The 17,668-nt window shown below is 40.9% G+C and overlaps 1 protein-coding gene across 2 annotated transcripts in view; it reads right to left on the reverse strand.

The window, feature by feature from the left end:
• Nucleotides 1–17,668, reverse strand: part of atat1 (alpha tubulin acetyltransferase 1) — an 85,738-nt gene that overhangs the window by 63,130 nt on the left and 4,940 nt on the right. Inside the window, exon 2 of one of the 2 annotated variants that reach the window (XM_047383998.1) lies at nucleotides 12,292–12,352. The exons of the other annotated variant lie outside the window; for it this stretch is intronic. Coding sequence (XP_047239954.1) covers nucleotides 12,292–12,352 — 61 coding nt within the window. The remainder of the gene's footprint in view (nucleotides 1–12,291; nucleotides 12,353–17,668) is intronic. 2 annotated transcript variants of the gene reach the window in all.

Raw genomic sequence — 17,668 nt, forward strand, 5'->3', positions numbered from 1 at the left:
AGTACTCCTTCCACCGCCCGATAATGTCCTCAGTCGAGGTCAGCAGTCTCCTGCCCCCACTATAAACAGTGTTGGCAAAGCACTGCTTCCCCCTCCTGAGGCGCCGGACGGTTTGCCAGAATCGCTTCGAGGCCAACCGGTAGTCCTTCTCCATGGCCTCACCGAACTCTTCCCAGGCCCGAGTTTTTGCCTCTGCCACAGCCCGGGCCGCAGCACGCTTGGCCTCACGGTACCCGTCAGCCGCCTCAGGAGTCCCACCAGCCAACCACAGCCGATAGGACTCCTTCTTCAGCTTAACAGCATCCCTTACTGCCGGTGTCCACCACCGGGTTCTGGGATTGCCGCCACGACAGGCACCGCAGACCTTACGGCCGCAGCTATGGGTAGCAGCATCAACAATAGATGCAGAGAACATTGTCCACTCGGACTCTATGTCTCCAACATCCCCCGGGATCTGGTCGAAGCTCTCCCGGAGGTGGGAGTTGAATACATCCCTGGCCGAGGGCTCCGCCAGGCGTTCCCAGCAGACCCTCACTATGCGCTTGGGCCTGCCAATTCTGTCTGGCTTTCTCCTCCTCCAGCGGATCCAACTCACCACCAGGTGATGATCAGTGGACAGCTCAGCCCCTCTCTTCACCCGAGTGTCCAAAACATGCAGCCGAAGGTCTGATGATACGACAACAAAGTCGATCATCGACCTCCTGCCTAGGGTGTCTTGGTGCCAAGTGCACTGATGGACACCCTTATGTTTGAACATGGTGTTCGTTATGGACAATCCGTGACTAGCACAGAAGTCCAATAACAAAACACCACTCGGATTCAGATCGGGGAGGCCATTCCTCCCGATCACGCCTCTCCAGGTGTCACTGTCGTTCCCCACGTGGGCGTTGAAGTCCCCCAGCAGAATAATGGAGTCCCCGGGAGGGGCACTATCCAGCACCCCCGACAGGGACGCCAAGAAGGCAGGGTACTCTGCACTACCACTCGGCCCGTAGGCTGAAATGATAGTCAGAGACCTCTCCCCAACCCGAAGGCGCAGGGATACAACCCTCTCATCCACTGGGGTAAACCCCAACACGAGACGGCTGAGCTGGGGGGCAACAAGCAAACCCACACCAGCCCGCCGCCTCTCCCCGTGGGCCACTCCAGAGTAGAAGAGAGTCCAACCCCTCTCAAGGAGATGGGTTCCAGAGCCCACGCTGTGCGTGGAGGCGAGCCCGACTATTTCTAGTCGATATCTCTCGACCTCACGCACAAGCTCAGGCTCCTTCCCCCCCAGCGACGTGACATTCCACGTCCCTAGAGCCAGCCTAAGCATCCGGGGATCAGGCCGCTGAGGTCTCCACCTTCGTCCGCCACCCAATCCTCTTTGCACCGGTCCCTCACGGTTCCCCCTGCAGGTGGTGGGCCCACTGGGGGATGGCCTCGCGTCTCTCGTTCGGGCTTGGCCCGGCCGGGTCCCGCGAGGAGCAACCCGGCCACCAGGCGCTCTCCGACGAGTCCCGACCCCAGGCCTGGCTCCAGGGTGGGACCCCGGCTCCGCCGTACCGGGCGACGTCACGTGCCTCGATATTTTGTTCTTCATGAGGGGTTCTTGAACCACTCTTTGTCTGAAAGTTAAGTTTCTCTTAACTTTAAAAACACACAAACACAGAACATAAAACTGAGCACGTGTGCTGCAGATAGCCTGCTAGCACCAAGATAGCTGAGTTTCACAAACAAAACCAAACTTCATAAAATGAAAAACGTTTAGATTATTTCATCCTAAATCACTTCTCTCTGCCCAAACCCTAATCTCGTATGAACCGTGCTGAGGAGGAGTTGTCCGCGCTACGACAAAGTTTGAGGAAAGTTCTGTGAACAAAGGGAACTCTTGAAACAATTTGCTATCTGTAGATCTCAGAGAGAAAGTCAAGCAACGCTTGCACCTTAATTACCCCCGTTCATGAATGAATACCAGTTACACATAGAGTATTTCATTCGTGCTTAACTTTGTGCATATGATCGCGTGATGGAGGACTCCACATTTAATTGTTAGAAGATCTGACTTTTAATTTTTTAACTGTACAAATTATGGCCTGTTAGTCACATAACGGGCTGCACGGTGGCGCAGTTGGTAGCACCGTTGCCTTGCAGCACCCCCAGCCTGAGTTCGACTTCCGGCCAGGGGTCTTTCTGCATGGAGTTTGCATGTTCTCCCTGTGCATGCACGGGTTCTCTTCGGATAATCCAGATTCCTACCACATTCCAAAAACATGACTGTTAGGTTGATTGGTGTACTCACACCAGGAAAGTCCTTTGGTCCGCTTGTTTGGTCCAGACCAAAAGCGAACTTTATTTTTTTCATTTGGTGCGGTTTGTTTTCACATTGTACTTTTTGCAAGTGAACTATTACTTGTAAACAAAGCCACGCGGGTGACGATCATTGTTCCCATTGGACAGAAATGACAGGGGCTGGACAGAGCACAGACCCAGAAATTTAGGAAAACATCTGTAGACTTGCTGCATGGCAGCACCTCTGTTCTGCATATTTGTGCCATTATTAAAGTTGCAATATTATTGTGAGGGTGAAGAGCAGCTCAGTCAACACAGATTTTGAGACGTTCCATTTATAATGTTGGAACCCCATCAGAGAATGCGTGCTGAATGCCGACGTTCACTACGTGCCTTGTCCCACAACAAGCCAGTAATGTTGCTAAGCAACACACAGCTTATCAGGTATGATTACCTTTCAACACACACCTTTGCTATTGGCTACGGTGTCTTTTTATGTCCAAAGAAATGTACGCTTTTTGTAGTTCGGATCGGGGCCGGTTTGTATTCAGACCATAAGCGAACCGCACCAGAGTCCGTTTGGAAGCGGACCGAGACCACCTCAAAAAGTGGGTCTCGGTCCGGTTGTTTGGTCTGGACCAGGGTTCGCTTGAGTGTATTCACACCTGCACAAAAGGTCCAGACCAAGGGGGGAAACGACCTCTGGTCCGTTTAAAATGGACCAAAAGTGGCAAGTGTGAATACACCCTTAAAATTGCCTTTAGGAGTGAATGAGTGTGTGCATGGTTGTTTGTCCTGTATGTTTCTGTATTGCCCTGCGATGGATCGGCGACCTGTCACGGGTGTTATTACTTTGTGGACAAGCCATTTTTCGAGCACTTTAAAAAAAACCTGGGAAAGCACTGAGATTGGTCTGTAACTGTCAAAACTTTGTCTGTCTCCCTTTTGAAATATTTTTAAATATTAAATTTTTTCTGGAACAATCCCACAGACAAATTACAAATGTAAGTAAATGGTTTAACAATACAGTCAATAGTCTTTTTTATAATCATCATATCAATCCCATCACTATCAGCAGATGTTTTAGTTTTACTTTTTCTCACTATAGTTAGAATTTCATTTTCACTTATCTCCAAGAAACATTGACTCTAGTATTCTACTACCACCCTGCACCTTTCCACCTCTTTCATCATTTGTCTTGATAGAAGTAGCCGATCTTTTCCTATATTTACAAAAAAATATTTAAAGTCATTCACCACCTTATGTTTATCATTCGAAGTTGTTTCTCCCTTTAAAAAAAGGTTTTCAGGACAATAGGCACACTGAGACCTAGGTCTTACAACACTATTCAAAATTCTTCAAGTTCTTTTCATATCACTATTACTCTCCCTCAACCTTATTATAGTAATCTTCCTTAACTTGTCTGATTAATGCTGTCAATTTGTTTTAATATGTCTTGTATGATTTAGTTGAAAATCTAACAAAATCTCTTATAACTTATTTTTCTTCTTAAAAGATTTTAGCAGTCCCTTGGTCATCCAAAGTTTGACATTGACATTTTTATTTTTGCGACACACCAATAGGATGCAGTTCTTATCATATAGTGATTACTATATTTGTAAAAATGTATCATAAGCCACATTCACATTCTTTATATTTACCCCACTCCAATTTTCCTTTAACAAGTCATTACAAAATGTCATCATTGTTTCATCTGCCCTTATGCGAACATGTTTTGTTTGATCATCTTCTTCAGTTTTTTCCTTTTACTTTGATGTACTATAAATATTGGTAAATGATCAATTTGAGAAACTGTTTCTACCAGCTGAGGAAAATCTCTAAACTAAGAGCAATTGTCCCCAATGGTGATCTTGGGCTGATTATCCATGCATTTGTATCTTCTTGTTCAGAATACTGTAACAGTTTATTTTCCTGTCTAAACAAAAAGGAACTGTTTCGTCTGCAACCGCTCCAAAATTGTGCAGCTAGATTGCTGACTTGCACCCACAGAAGGGCTCATATTACTCCCATTCTAAAAGTCCTTCACTGGCTCTCAGTTTCTTTTCATATTAATTTCCAAGTTTTGGTACTGACTTTCAGAGCTCTGCATGGTCAGGTGCCATTCTATATCAGAAATCTGTTGTTTATTTGTACTCATTCTTGGAGGTTGAGGTCGTTGGATCAGAACCTTCTTATGGTCCCTCACACCTATTTTAGGTCCTGAGGAGATCGCTTCTTCTAGGCTATCACTCCGAGACTCTGGAATGATTTCCTATTCCCATTATGTTCCCTTGACTGTGTTGATGTTTTCAAGAGCAGACCTAAGACCCACATGTTTGTCCAAGCATTTTAACTACAGCAGTGACAGGGTTGTATGACCTCCGTGTAGTTTTTGTGCTCTTTCTGTAAAGCCCTTTGTGACCCTCTCTTGTCTGTGAAAGGTGCTATATACATAAACTTTTACTTACTTTACTTACTTATATTGCTTATTAGTATCCCACTGATAATAGCCTTTTCAATTTCATTTGTTAAAATATTATCAATTATAGTAGCACTAGTACTAATGATTCTAGTTGGTTGAGTAATCACCGAATTAAGACTTTTTTTTAACTGAACATTCCAAACAGGTGGTAATAGGTCAAATCTGTTGTCATTTTGTGCTATACTTGTTTTAGTATTTCAATATTGAAATATCTTTTCATTTAATCCCTCCATGGGATTTTCAAATTTTTCTCTGAAATGTTCTATTCTAGAGCCTGGTCTTCTATACATACAAGCTACAATGATAATTCTTGCTTTTTCATCTCAAGTTCAACAGTAACACTTTCCATCACATCATCCAAAGCTAATGACATACATTAAAATTTTTTACATCTCAAATGACTTCTAACATACAATGCAACACCTCCCCCTATGTTCTTCACTCGATTTGTATAAAACAGATCATAACCATCCATGCGAAAATCCATAGATTTATCATTTAACCATGTTTCAGACAATGCTATTACTTCAAAGGGGCTTCTAATGGTTTTCAAATATTCATTATTCTTGTCAAAGTTTGCATAAAGACTTCTGCAGTTAAAATGAGTGAGTGAAAAATTATGTAAATCCACAAAGTAATTTAATTGTTTATTTTGTAAATATTTGCAGTTATCATCAATTTCATTTAGTGAATCACTATCTGGATCAATTTTATTTTCATAGTCATGTTGTCTTGTTGCTGAAAAGCGCTATTTAAATAAACTTTACTTGACTTGACTTAACACCACATCTTTTCAAAAGTAGATCTCTTACTGATTTTATTATGAACTAATTATCAAAGTATCTATCAAGACAAAATGAGTGATAAGGAATGAAGAAAAAAGAAATAAAAAAAAGTAAATGTTCCATTTCCTCCATTTCTGTTTGTCTTTTTCAAAGGAATTAATTTCTTGTTTATCAAGAAACTCCATCCAACAATTAAAGGCCTGAGGTTCTCCTTCTTTGGGTAAAGACTGAATCCCATCCAGCGGTCTGTAATATTGACTCCAGATCCATCAATTTATCAGATCAATTTATTCACAAAGCCAATCATGTTATTGTCTTCACAATTTTCTGGCACTGTGTAGATGCTCATATTGTTTTTCCGGATTTGACTTTCAAGTTGCTCAAATTTGAAATCTAGTTGTTTTTGCATTTGGAGCATATGTATCAGCACTTTAGATGTTTTCATTTCATAGTTTCAAAGAAACTATGAAATGAAAACATCTAAAGTGTAATTCTTTGTTCAGCTTCGTCATTATTTATTTTAACATTTGTGAAATCTGCTCATAGCACATTTAACTCTGCCTTCAATGCTCCAAAACTGACTTTTGTTTCAGATTAAAGTTGTCACAGTTCTTTGTGTATTTCAGCCATACCTGAGGATTTTATTGATGAAGCTTCCTCTGCTGTCTCCTCTAAATTTTCTCCATTTATTTTTGGGCACAGGCCTCCACCTGTTTGTTTTGTTGCTTGGACATTTTTTCAGTGTTCTTATTCTCCCTTCAGTTTTAAATAATTTTCCATCGTTCCAGTAGTTTTCTGTCTTTTCGTCTTCTGAGCCATTTTAATCCTAAATTAAGACCACAGTAAATTTAAGTCCATCAGTAAATTGTTTTGGGAGACACTCACGAACATATTTGTCCAGCAGCCATCTTGAATTGTTGGGCACTTTTATACTTAATGACTGAAGTCATGTATGATTAAGATTTAACAATTAGAAAAATTATTTGCCCCCTCATAGTTTTTTTTTATTTTTATTTTTTACTTTTGTCGCACCTGTGTGTTTTACATCATTGAGCACATTTTGATATCAGATTTATACAGACAGAAAAGTAAATACAGAAATCAATTTTCAAATGACAATTTAATTTATTAAGTGAGAAAAGTTACACAAACCAACCTGGCCATTTGTGACAAAGTAATTGCTCTTTAAATCTAAAAACTATTTGTGCCTCCCTTGGTGCTAACAACTAACATCAACAGCTTTTGTGATAATGGAGTCTTTTACATCTTTTTGCAAAATTGTTTTAATTTAGCCACATTAAAGAGTGTTTCAGCACATATGACCTTTTTAGGGCCATGTCACAGCATCTAAATCAGACTTAAGTATGGACTTTGTCTTGGCCACGTCAGATGTTTTTTTTCCGAGTCAAAGTGTCGGCTAGAAATTCTCCTTCAGGATAATCAGGTAGAGAGCAGGGTTCATGGTTCAATCAATTACTGCAAGTCCTCCAAATCCTGAAGCACCAAAGCAGCCCCATACCATCAAACTACCACCAATATGTTGGATTGTATGCATCATGTTCCTTTCTGAAATGGTGTTTTTGTTTCAAACAAAAAACCTACACCTTCAAAAAGTTCAGATTTTGTGTCATCAGTCCACAGAATATTTACTCAAAAGTCTTGTTGATCATCAAAATTTTTTTTAGCAAATTAGAGATGAGACAGCTCTTTGTGTTCTCTTTGGTCAGCAGTGGATTTTGCCTCAAATCCTCCCATGGATCCCATTTATGCCCAATGTCTTTCGTTTTGTTGAATCATGAACACTTTGTTGAACCAGGACAGTGTTTTGGGTTCTTTTGTGACCTCCTGAATGAGTCCTCAATGCAGTTTTGGAATAATTTTGGTAGGTCAGAATTACTGGGAAGGTTCACCTCTATTCTCTATTTGTAGATAATGGTTCACACCAAACTGTTTGGGGGATTGGGTGAGCTCACCAACCAACACAATCAATTAAAGAAGACAGGGATAATTTGTATGCATTTACTTTTAAAGCTACAGTAGGTAACCTTTGTGAAAACTTATTTTGTACATATTTGTTAAAATTGTCACTATGTCCTGACAGTGTAATATTAGACAGATGATCTGTGGAAAAAACAATCAAGCTCCTCTGGCTCCTCGCAGTGGTCCTACTGCCATTTGCAGAAATACACCGTTTAGAAATACCCAATCACAGCCAGGAGGAAGATTGCCAGTGTGCTGCAGCAGTGCTACTGGCATGGCCAGGTTATTTTCAATGTAAAGGATATTATTGATAATCCGTCCCTACCAGTGAATGTGCCATAGCTGTCATCAGTGGCCCTGCCTGTGTGTTCACGGCAGACTCCACTGTGGGGGAGGAGTTATGGAGGAAGGGTTGTAGAACAGCAGAGAGCAAGGGGGAGGTGTGCTTGTTCAAATTTTCAGGCTAAGTCCTTGGTTTTCTCAGAACTCTCTACTCCAGCTTTATTTAAAAAATTATAACAATAGATTGCTTAAGTCAATTTCTACAAACATGACAGAACATTTCAATAAAAAATTTAAAAGTTATTTTTATTATTGATGCCTTCCTCATTCTTAATGTATGTATATACTCACCGGCCACTTTATTAGGTACCTGTCCAACTGCTCTTTAACACAAATTTCTATAAATAACATGGCAGCAACTCCATGCATTTAGGCATGTAGACATGGTCAAGACGATCTGCTGCAGTTCAAACCGAGCATCAGAATGGGGAAGAAAGATGATTTAAGTGACTTTGAACGTGGCATGATTGTTGGTGCCAGACGGCCTGGTCTGAGTATTTCAGAAACTGCTGATCTGCTGGGATTTTCACGCACTACCATCTCTAAGGTTTACAGAGAATGGTCCAAAAAAGAGAGAAAAAAAAACAGTGAGCGCAGTTCTCTGGGCACAAATGCCTTGTTGATGCCAGAGGTCAGAGGAGAATGGCCAGACTGGTTTGAGCTGATAGAAATGCAATAATAACTCAAATAATGACTCGTTACAACCAGGGCATGCAGAAGAGCCTCTCTGAACGCACAACACGTTGAACCTTGAGGAGGATGGGACCGGGTGCCACTCCTGTCAGCTAAGAACAGGAAACTGAGGCTACAGTTCACACAGGCTCACCAAAATTGGACAATTGAAGATTGGAAAAACGTTGCCTGGTCTGATGAGTCTTGATTTCTGCTGCAACATTCGGATGGTAGGGTCAGAATTTGACATCAACAACATGAAAGCATGGATCTATCCTGCCTTGTATCAATGGTTCAGGTTGGTGGTGGTGGTGTAATGGTGTGGGGGATATTTTCTTGACACACTTTGGGCCCCTTAGTACCAGTTGAGGATCGTGTCAACGCCACAGCCTACCTGAGTATTGTTGCTGACCATGTCCATCCCTTTATGACCACAGTGTACTGTGGAGATATATTATGTGTGTGCATTATTATGTTCATAACCAGTGTGTTATTATTATGTTCATAAACAGTGTGGGAAATAAAATGTATAACCTGTGTTAGTATAAGACATTGTGCCTTGTTGCACAAACTTGGCCTTGAGTGTGGTGAAGCAGAAAAATAATGAAGAACTGTAGGAGTAGGAAAGGATGTGAAAAGATTAACGTGCCAAGCACTCCCTTCTCATATCAGCAGAAAAGCAGAGTGCAGGTGCTGGGAGACAGGAACATGTCCTAATATGGTAGGCAGGAAAATGTGTGTATGTAACCATATGTGTGAAAAAACTGTAAACAGGTTTTAATAAAAGCCATGTGCCCAGTGAGAAGCTCTGAAGTCGTCTCGGTGTGTGGTCAGATCACATGACACAGAGCTTCCCCTGGCCAGGTACTTGAATAACATACAGCTGTCTCCGTGTGATTTATTCTAATGTCTTGTGAATTCTTTCAGCTTACGGTGAATTAACAAACACGCAGAACACCCCTTGGGGGGGTGCTTCAACAGTATCCATCTTCTGATGGTCACTTCCAGCAGGATAACGCACCATGTCATAAAGCACGAATCATCTCAGTCTGGTTTCTTGAACATGACAATGAGTTCAATGGACTCAAATGGCCTCCAGTTACCAGATCTCAATCCAATAGAGCACCTTTGGGATGTGATGGAACAGGAGATTCGCATCATGGATGTGCAGCCGACAAATCTGCAGCATCTGTGAGTGATGCTATCATGTCAATATGGACCAAACTCTCTGAGGAATGTTTCCAGTACCTTGTTGAATCTATGCCACGAAGGATTAAGGGAGTTCTGAAGGCATTTATTTATATCTTTCTCTCAACATCTTTCTATTTTCATTTATCTCTTTCTTTCTATTTTTATCACTTTCTCTCTGTCTTGATCTATTATATATGTATTTACATACTAAGATCAGTCTTGGTCAGCCAGTGGGAGTATTTCCCCTCTAAAAGCCAAGCCGGGTCAAAACCTGTCACCCGGTGATGTGTTGATTTTAGATGTTTGTAAGGGGTCGCCCTGAAGCATTTTGGCTATGTCCTATAGTTGGATATGGATTAGGAGAGTTATGGGAGAGTGAGTGCTGCAATCCTCACAACTCTGGGAGCGTTTAAAGAAACACAGATATTTTAGCTAGTTTTGCAGGTGCTTGCAATATCTTTTCCAGCACTGTCTGTGGCTACTGGCAGATGTGAGATGTGACCTGGGTACCCCCATTTGAAGTATGTGTCTGCACGTCGGGTCAGAACTCTGCCCAAGTGATAAAGGGAGCATAAAAGTACAATGTTGTGAAAATAACATGAATAACAAGATCATTTTGTTTGTACATAAAAGGATCATGTATAGACATGTTTTATATAGGAAATGAAACATTAAAGGACATCTTTTGTGATATAAGTTACTAACAAAATAATTTTTTTGGGGGGGGTCTATAACAACAGGGGAAACACTGCAGACTAACAGATGTCAATGACTTTGTTTCTCATCTATTCTTGAATTTATTTAGCTCAGGGCACCGGGGGTTGTGTTTTTTTGGAAATCTTTTAGCCCACTCCATGTTGTCTGACTGGTTTTCTTAAGGGCTTTCTTTTTTTGTTTTACAGGTCAGGAGGCAGTAATAAGGCATTGGTGTGGCTAGTGAAATCAAACCAATGTCTCATGTAACCCCAGTACTGAGGGCATATTTTAACTTTTGGGCCTGTGTTTAGCCAACAACTTAATGCTCCCTTATATAGATGACACACTTGGCCCTGTCTTTCAGTATTTCACCCTGTCTCTCCTAAACATAGCTACTGGCTGAGTTTCTACTGTGACTAACTGTATGTGCTCCTTTTCATACTCTAGATTTGGAAACTGGCTCAGGGTTTATCTGCTAAGCTGTCTTTCTCTTCTAGATGAAGCCTCTAAACAAGTTATAACCAATAATATTTCCCTTTTCTTTCCTGTAGAAAGTACTACTGTATTAGTGCTTCTGTGTTCTTTTTGTGTCTCTGCTCTGTTCTCTCAAACCCCCAGTCGGTCGTGGCAGATGGCCGCTCATACTGAGCCTGGTTCTGGTTCTACTGGAGGTTTCTGCCCGTTAAAAGACGGTTTTCCTCTCCACTGTCACTAAATGCTATGTGTTGTGAATTGGCGCTATATAAATAAAACTGAATTGAGAAAATTGAATTTTCTTCTACTTTCTGTACTGCAAGCTCCACTAGTTAAACGTAAACATATGTGGTATCAACAAAAAGAGAAGAGTCTTGGCTAAAAACTGATATTAACCGTTTTTACAAAACACCAAAAACAGTTAAAACTAAAGGCAGCTGAATCAGAAAATAAACAAACTCCACAAAATGACATAACCCACAAAACTCAGTTTCAGCACGGCTTCTACACATACAACCAACATGTCTGCTGTAAGCGTAGAGCTCACAGATTCCAAAAAATTTATTTTGTCGCTATCCACTCGGGTTTTACTCAACCGGCAGCAAAGGAAGGCCAGAGTTATCACTCCCATTTGAAAGCATAATTATTAACATAATGATTGTTTAGATAGAGTATGTCAATTCTCAGAAAAATTCTGTTAGATTTGCGCATGTTATTTTGAGCTGAAACTTCAACAAACCCATTTGGGCTTAAGAGCTTAACAAATACTTCCTCGCATAGAGCCTGGTTGTTTTTTCCTTTAATAAATGAAATCCTTTTTCAAAAGAGTATTTTGTTCTTACTCAGGTTATCGTTCACTGACATTAAAGGTGTTTCATGAAATGAAACATTTAGGTGTGACAAAGAAACCCCAAAACAGAATAAATCTTTCAAGGGGTAAACAAAGTGTGACTGTGTTGAGGCTAAAACCCTCTCAGTCACTGACCTCTGGACATAGGTAATTTCCCCCACAAACATGCACAAATTAAGGAGATAGAGAAAATGGATGATCCTGAGATGACAAACCTCAGAAAAACTAAATGCATACACACATGTGACTCTCAGAGACAACTGCTTAACAAAATTAAGCAGAAATAACAATTTAGACCTAATTGTTGGCACAATAAAATCTTTTTGAAATTAAATTTATATTATAGTTATTCGTTAATATTGCAACTTAAGGACAGAATGGACAAATCAGCATGCATTATAATCAGAGTGACAGTATGTGACAATGGGAAGCACTCATTTCCTGTTTTTGGTAAGAAATTAATGGGAGGTTTTCCATTAGAAGATTCTTTTTCCTACCAAACAACATCAACACCCAAATACCAATCCTCCCAAAACACAACTCACCATTGCTGAGGCTCTTCCAACCTCATCAACAACTGTTGCAATTTTGGCCTGAAGATCTGGCCTGTGAAGTTCCACACAGCAGAATAGACATGTTAGCGGTGGAAGACAGGGAATATACAGAGTCTAGATATACAGGTCCTTCTCAAAATATTAGCATATTGTGATAAAGTTCATTATTTTCCATAATGTAATGATGAAAATTTAACATTCATATATTTTAGATTCATTGCACACTAACTGAAATATTTCAGGTCTTTTATTGTCTTAATACGGATGATTTTGGCATACAGCTCATGAAAACCCAAAATTCCTATCTCACAAAATTAGCATATCATTAAAAGGGTCTCTAAACGAGCTATGAACCTAATCATCTGAATCAACGAGTTAACTCTAAACACCTGCAAAAGATTCCTGAGGCCTTTAAAACTCCCAGCCTGGTTCATCACTCAAAACCCCAATCATGGGTAAGACTGCCGACCTGACTGCTGTCCAGAAGGCCACTATTGACACCCTCAAGCAAGAGGGTAAGACACAGAAAGACATTTCTGAATGAATAGGCTGTTCCCAGATTGCTGTATCAAGGCACCTCAGTGGGAAGTCTGTGGGAAGGAAAAAGTGTGGCAGAAAACGCTGCACAGCGAGAAGAGGTGACCGGACCCTGAGGAAGATTGTGGAGAAGGGCCGATTCCAGACCTTGGGGGACCTGCGGAAGCAGTGGACTGAGTCTGGAGTAGAAACATCCAGAGCCACCGTGCACAGGCGTGTGCAGGAAATGGGCTACAGGTGTCGCATTCCCCAGGTCAAGCCACTTTTGAACCAAAAACAGCAGCAGAAGCGCCTGACCCGGGCTACAGAGAAGCAGCACTGGACTGTTGCTCAGTGGTCCAAAGTACTTTTTTCAGATGAAAGCAAATTCTGCATGTCATTCGGAAATCAAGGTGCCAGAGTCTGGAGGAAGACTGGGGAGAAGGAAATGCCAAAATGCCAGAAGTCCGGTGTCAAGTACCCACAGTCAGTGATGGTCTGGGGTGCCGTGTCAGCTGCTGGTGTTGGTCCACTGTGTTTTATCAAGGGCAGGGTCAATGCAGCTAGCTATCAGGAGATTTTGGAGCACTTCATGCTTCCATCTGCTGAAAAGCTTTATGGAGATGAAGATTTCATTTTTCAGCACGGCCTGGCATCTGCTCACAGTGCCAAAACCACTGGTAAATGGTTTACTGACCATGGTATCACTGTGCTCAATTGGCCTGCCAACTCTCCTGACCTGAACCCCATAGAGAATCTGTGGGATATTGTGAAGAGAACGTTGAGAGACTCAAGACCCAACACTCTGGATGAGCTAAAGGCTGCTATCGAAGCATCCTGGGCCTCCATAAGACCTCAGCAGTGCCACAGGCTGATTGCCTCCATGCCACGCCGCATTGAAGCAGTCATTTCTGCAAAAGGATTCCCGACCAAGCATTGAGTGCATAACTGTACATGATTATTTGAAGGTTGACGTTTTTTGTATTAAAAACACTTTTCTTTTATTGGTCGGATGAAATATGCTAATTTTGTGAGATAGGAATTTTGGGTTTTTATGAGCTGTATGCCACAATCATCCGTATTAAGACAATAAAAGACCTGAAATATTTCAGTTAGTGTGCAATGAATCTAAACTATATGAATGTTAAATTTTCATCATGACATTATGGAAAATAATGAACTTTATCACAATATGCTAATATTTTGAGAAGGACCTGTACAGTATAATAAAAGAACTGTACTGGCGTTTGTGTCAATAGATGAATGACAAACATAGTAAAAACACTTCGTAGAACCCTGGATAAGGTCAAAAGGATGCTACACAGGTGTGGGGTATTTACTATTTTAACAAAGATGAATAGTTAAATTATCATTCTTTCCATCTAAGATTTGGAATCCACCCATCGACAATTCTCACTTACCCATGCAGGGTAATGGTGGGGCTTGAGCCTACTTCCAGTGGTCATTTGGTGAGAGATGGGTTATGCCCTGGTTAGGTTGCCTTGGGTGTAAGCAGCTGGTTTTTGTGTTGAAAGTGTCTGAGCCCAGTAGTGCATCTGAGAAAAAGTATCATCCTGCTGTAGCAATAACAGGAGAGTTGAGCTGCTTCCTCCACAGGCTGGGAAGATTAACCCGCCTCATCTTATTAAGGGGATCTCAAATCGCATCCTATGTTAGAACAGATGTGAAACTGTTGCCCTTATAATGTGTAATTTCAGTGCATGTTGATTTATTTATTTTGCATCTATTTGAGAATTGTGTTTAGTAGTACAAGCCTCTCAGAGTTAAGCTCCGACAAAGTTGAAATGATAAAGGCAATAAAATTAAAGAAAATGAAGTTTCCCTCTTTCATGGCATGCACCCAAACAAAGATATTTGTTTTCTTTGTGAAGTATGTATTTTGCTTTGGCGAAATGTTAATTCGCATGCCATTCATATTATTTTACGTTGATGTGTCTATGTTATTGTTATTATTGTGTTTAGTTTTTATGGAGACAATGGGAGGAAAGTCTTGGAATAAATCAGTATAGAGGAAACCACGTGCATCTCCTGCTGCCTAGGGGTAAAAAAACATAAAGAAATTGAGAAGTCTCAAAAAGATAAAACAGCTAAAAAATAAAGGAGAATGTGCAAATGTTTACACCACCCTAATTGCTTTTTATCTTTCAAGGAGATGTTTTTGCAGTAAAGTTCTTGCTAATTTTTCTGTAAACAGGCTGCTGATCTAATCAGAATGAGAAAAAACATCTTTCTACTTTCTATTGGCAAGTAGTGTTTCACATGTATGAGGAATTTGCTTTGGTGGTAAGGTGCTACACATAGACAAATATACAGCTGACATAAATAAATTTGAAAATATGTAGTTAAAAACAAAAACAAGTTGTGTAGAAATGTTATGAAAATAATAAAAAATAATAATAAAAATAGAACACCGTGGCAAATATTCAAAATAATAATAATATAGAATTAAATGAAATAGTATTTATCTAGTGTATCTTGATCTGAATCCTAGCGGTGTTATGTTATGTTATGTTATTGGACTTAATAACAGCAACAATAGGTTTGGTTTAGATGTTAGCATCTAATAATAATTATAACTAATAATTAACAATTATTAACAAAACTTTTAATAAAGTTGGACTATTGAATTTTCAGTCAGACTAACAAATCAGAGCACCACTGTTGGGCAACAGTGATTGATTAAACTATTAGCAACTATTAAGAATTATAATTAACAATTAATTATTAACAGAATTATTAATAAAGTTAGAATATAAATTTGTAATACAGGCTAAAAAGATTCAGAGCACCACCTGATCAGGAATTATTAGCCAAACAACTTTTAGTCTGTCAGGTATTGTCTTATGAATACCAGCCCAATATGGTGTGGTATTATAGAACAACGGATGAAATAGTGATTCAAGCTCTGATCTTCTCTAACAGCAAGTGCTGCACACATTGACATAATAAACACACTGTAACTAGAGAAGGGTGACTTTCACATTTGAACTAATGCAGTACCGATACTCTGTACTTGGGAATTGATACTGGTACTCAACAGTACCAGTTTTTGGTACTTTTGTGTGTGTTTATGTGGTAATAAATGTTAATTCGTTTAATAATAAATCTCAAAACTTTTCAATTTAACATATTTATTTCTCAATATATAAACTTTGATGAATATATGAAAACAACATCCAGCTGCTGGTATTGTAACATCGCAGTTGTTTCAAACATTTCTCCAACATAATCACCATTAACAGACTACGCAGTGTTTTTTCTTAATACTGCACAAACCCAGCCATGTTGCTGGCTGCAGACGACGAGCCGCTGACGAATGCAGGCGTGCTAACAGTGCTGAATGCAGGAGTTGTGACTACTCCGAACGTCACCATCGACGGACCCGCTCTCCATCGTTCTCCATCAAATTACTGAACAACTCCAATTTTCTGTTCCATTGTGGTCCGCCTTGCACGGCCAGGTCAACCAATGTACCTCTTGCTCATGCTTTCTTCGGGCTCCAAGGAACATGGACTGGACATATGTTGCATTTGAATGACCGTAATGTAGTTGATTAACATCACTTTTACTTTAATGCGTAATGTTTCATTACGCATTAATGAAACACCCCTCCTAGAGGAAACCCTGCAACCAGTAAGAATCCCAGCTCTCACAGCCCTGTTAGTTCTTCTTTAAGAAGCCCTCCTGTTCTCCACTCATTACCTGTATTAACTGCACCTGTTTGAACTCATTATCTGTATAAAAGACACCTGTCCACACACTCAATGAAACAAACTCCAACCTCTCCACAAAGGCCAAGACCAGAGAGCTGTGGAAGAACATCAGGGATAAAATAGAAGAACTGCACAAGGCTGGGATGGGCTACAGGAAAATAGCCCAGCAGCTTGGTGAGAAGGCAACAACTGTTGGCGCAATTATAAGAAAATGGAAGAAGTTCAAGATGATGGTCAATCTCCCTCGGTCTGGGGCTCCATGGAAGATCTCACCTTGTGGGCCATCAATGATCATGAAGAAGGTGAGGGACAAGGGCCAGAACTACACAGAAGGACCTAGTCAATGACCTGAAGAGAGCTGAAGAGAGCTAGGACCACAGTCTCAAAGAAGACCATTAGTAAAACACTACAATGCCATGAATTAAAATCCTGCAGCGCACACAAGGTCTCCATGGTCAAACCAGCACATGTCCAGGCCCATCAGAAGTGCCAATGACCATCTGGATAATCCAGAGGAGGAATAGGAGAAGGTCATGTGGTCTGATGAGACAAAAATAGAGCTCTTTGGTCTAAACTCCACTCGACATATTTGGAGGAAGAAGGATGAGTACAACCCCAAGAACACCATCCCTACTGTGAAGCACGGAGGTGGAAACATCATTCTTTGGGGATATTTTTCTGCAAAGGAGACGACTGCACCGTATAGAGGGGAGGATGGATGGGGACATGTATCAGGAGATCTTAGCCAACAACCTCCTTCCCTCAGTAAGGCCATTGAAGAAGGGGTGTGGCTGGGTCTTCCAGCATGACAACGACCCGAAGCACACAGCCAGGGCAGCTAAGGAGTGGCTCCATAAGAAGCATCTCAAGGTCCTGGAGTGGCCTAGCCAGTCTCCAGACCTGGATCCAATCGAAAATCTTGGAGGGAGCTGAAAGTCTGTATTGCCCAGCAACAGCCCTGAAACCTGAAGGATCTGTATGGAAGAGTGGTCCAGAATTTCTGGTGCAGTGTGTGCAAACCTCATCCAGAACTACAGGAAACGTCTGATATCTGGAATTGCAAACAAAGGTTTCTGTACCAAATATTAACTTTGTTTTTCTGATGTATCAAATACTTA

This window comes from Girardinichthys multiradiatus, chromosome 13 (assembly GCF_021462225.1).
Source record: "Girardinichthys multiradiatus isolate DD_20200921_A chromosome 13, DD_fGirMul_XY1, whole genome shotgun sequence".
In the NCBI taxonomy this organism is placed as follows: domain Eukaryota; kingdom Metazoa; phylum Chordata; class Actinopteri; order Cyprinodontiformes; family Goodeidae; genus Girardinichthys; species Girardinichthys multiradiatus.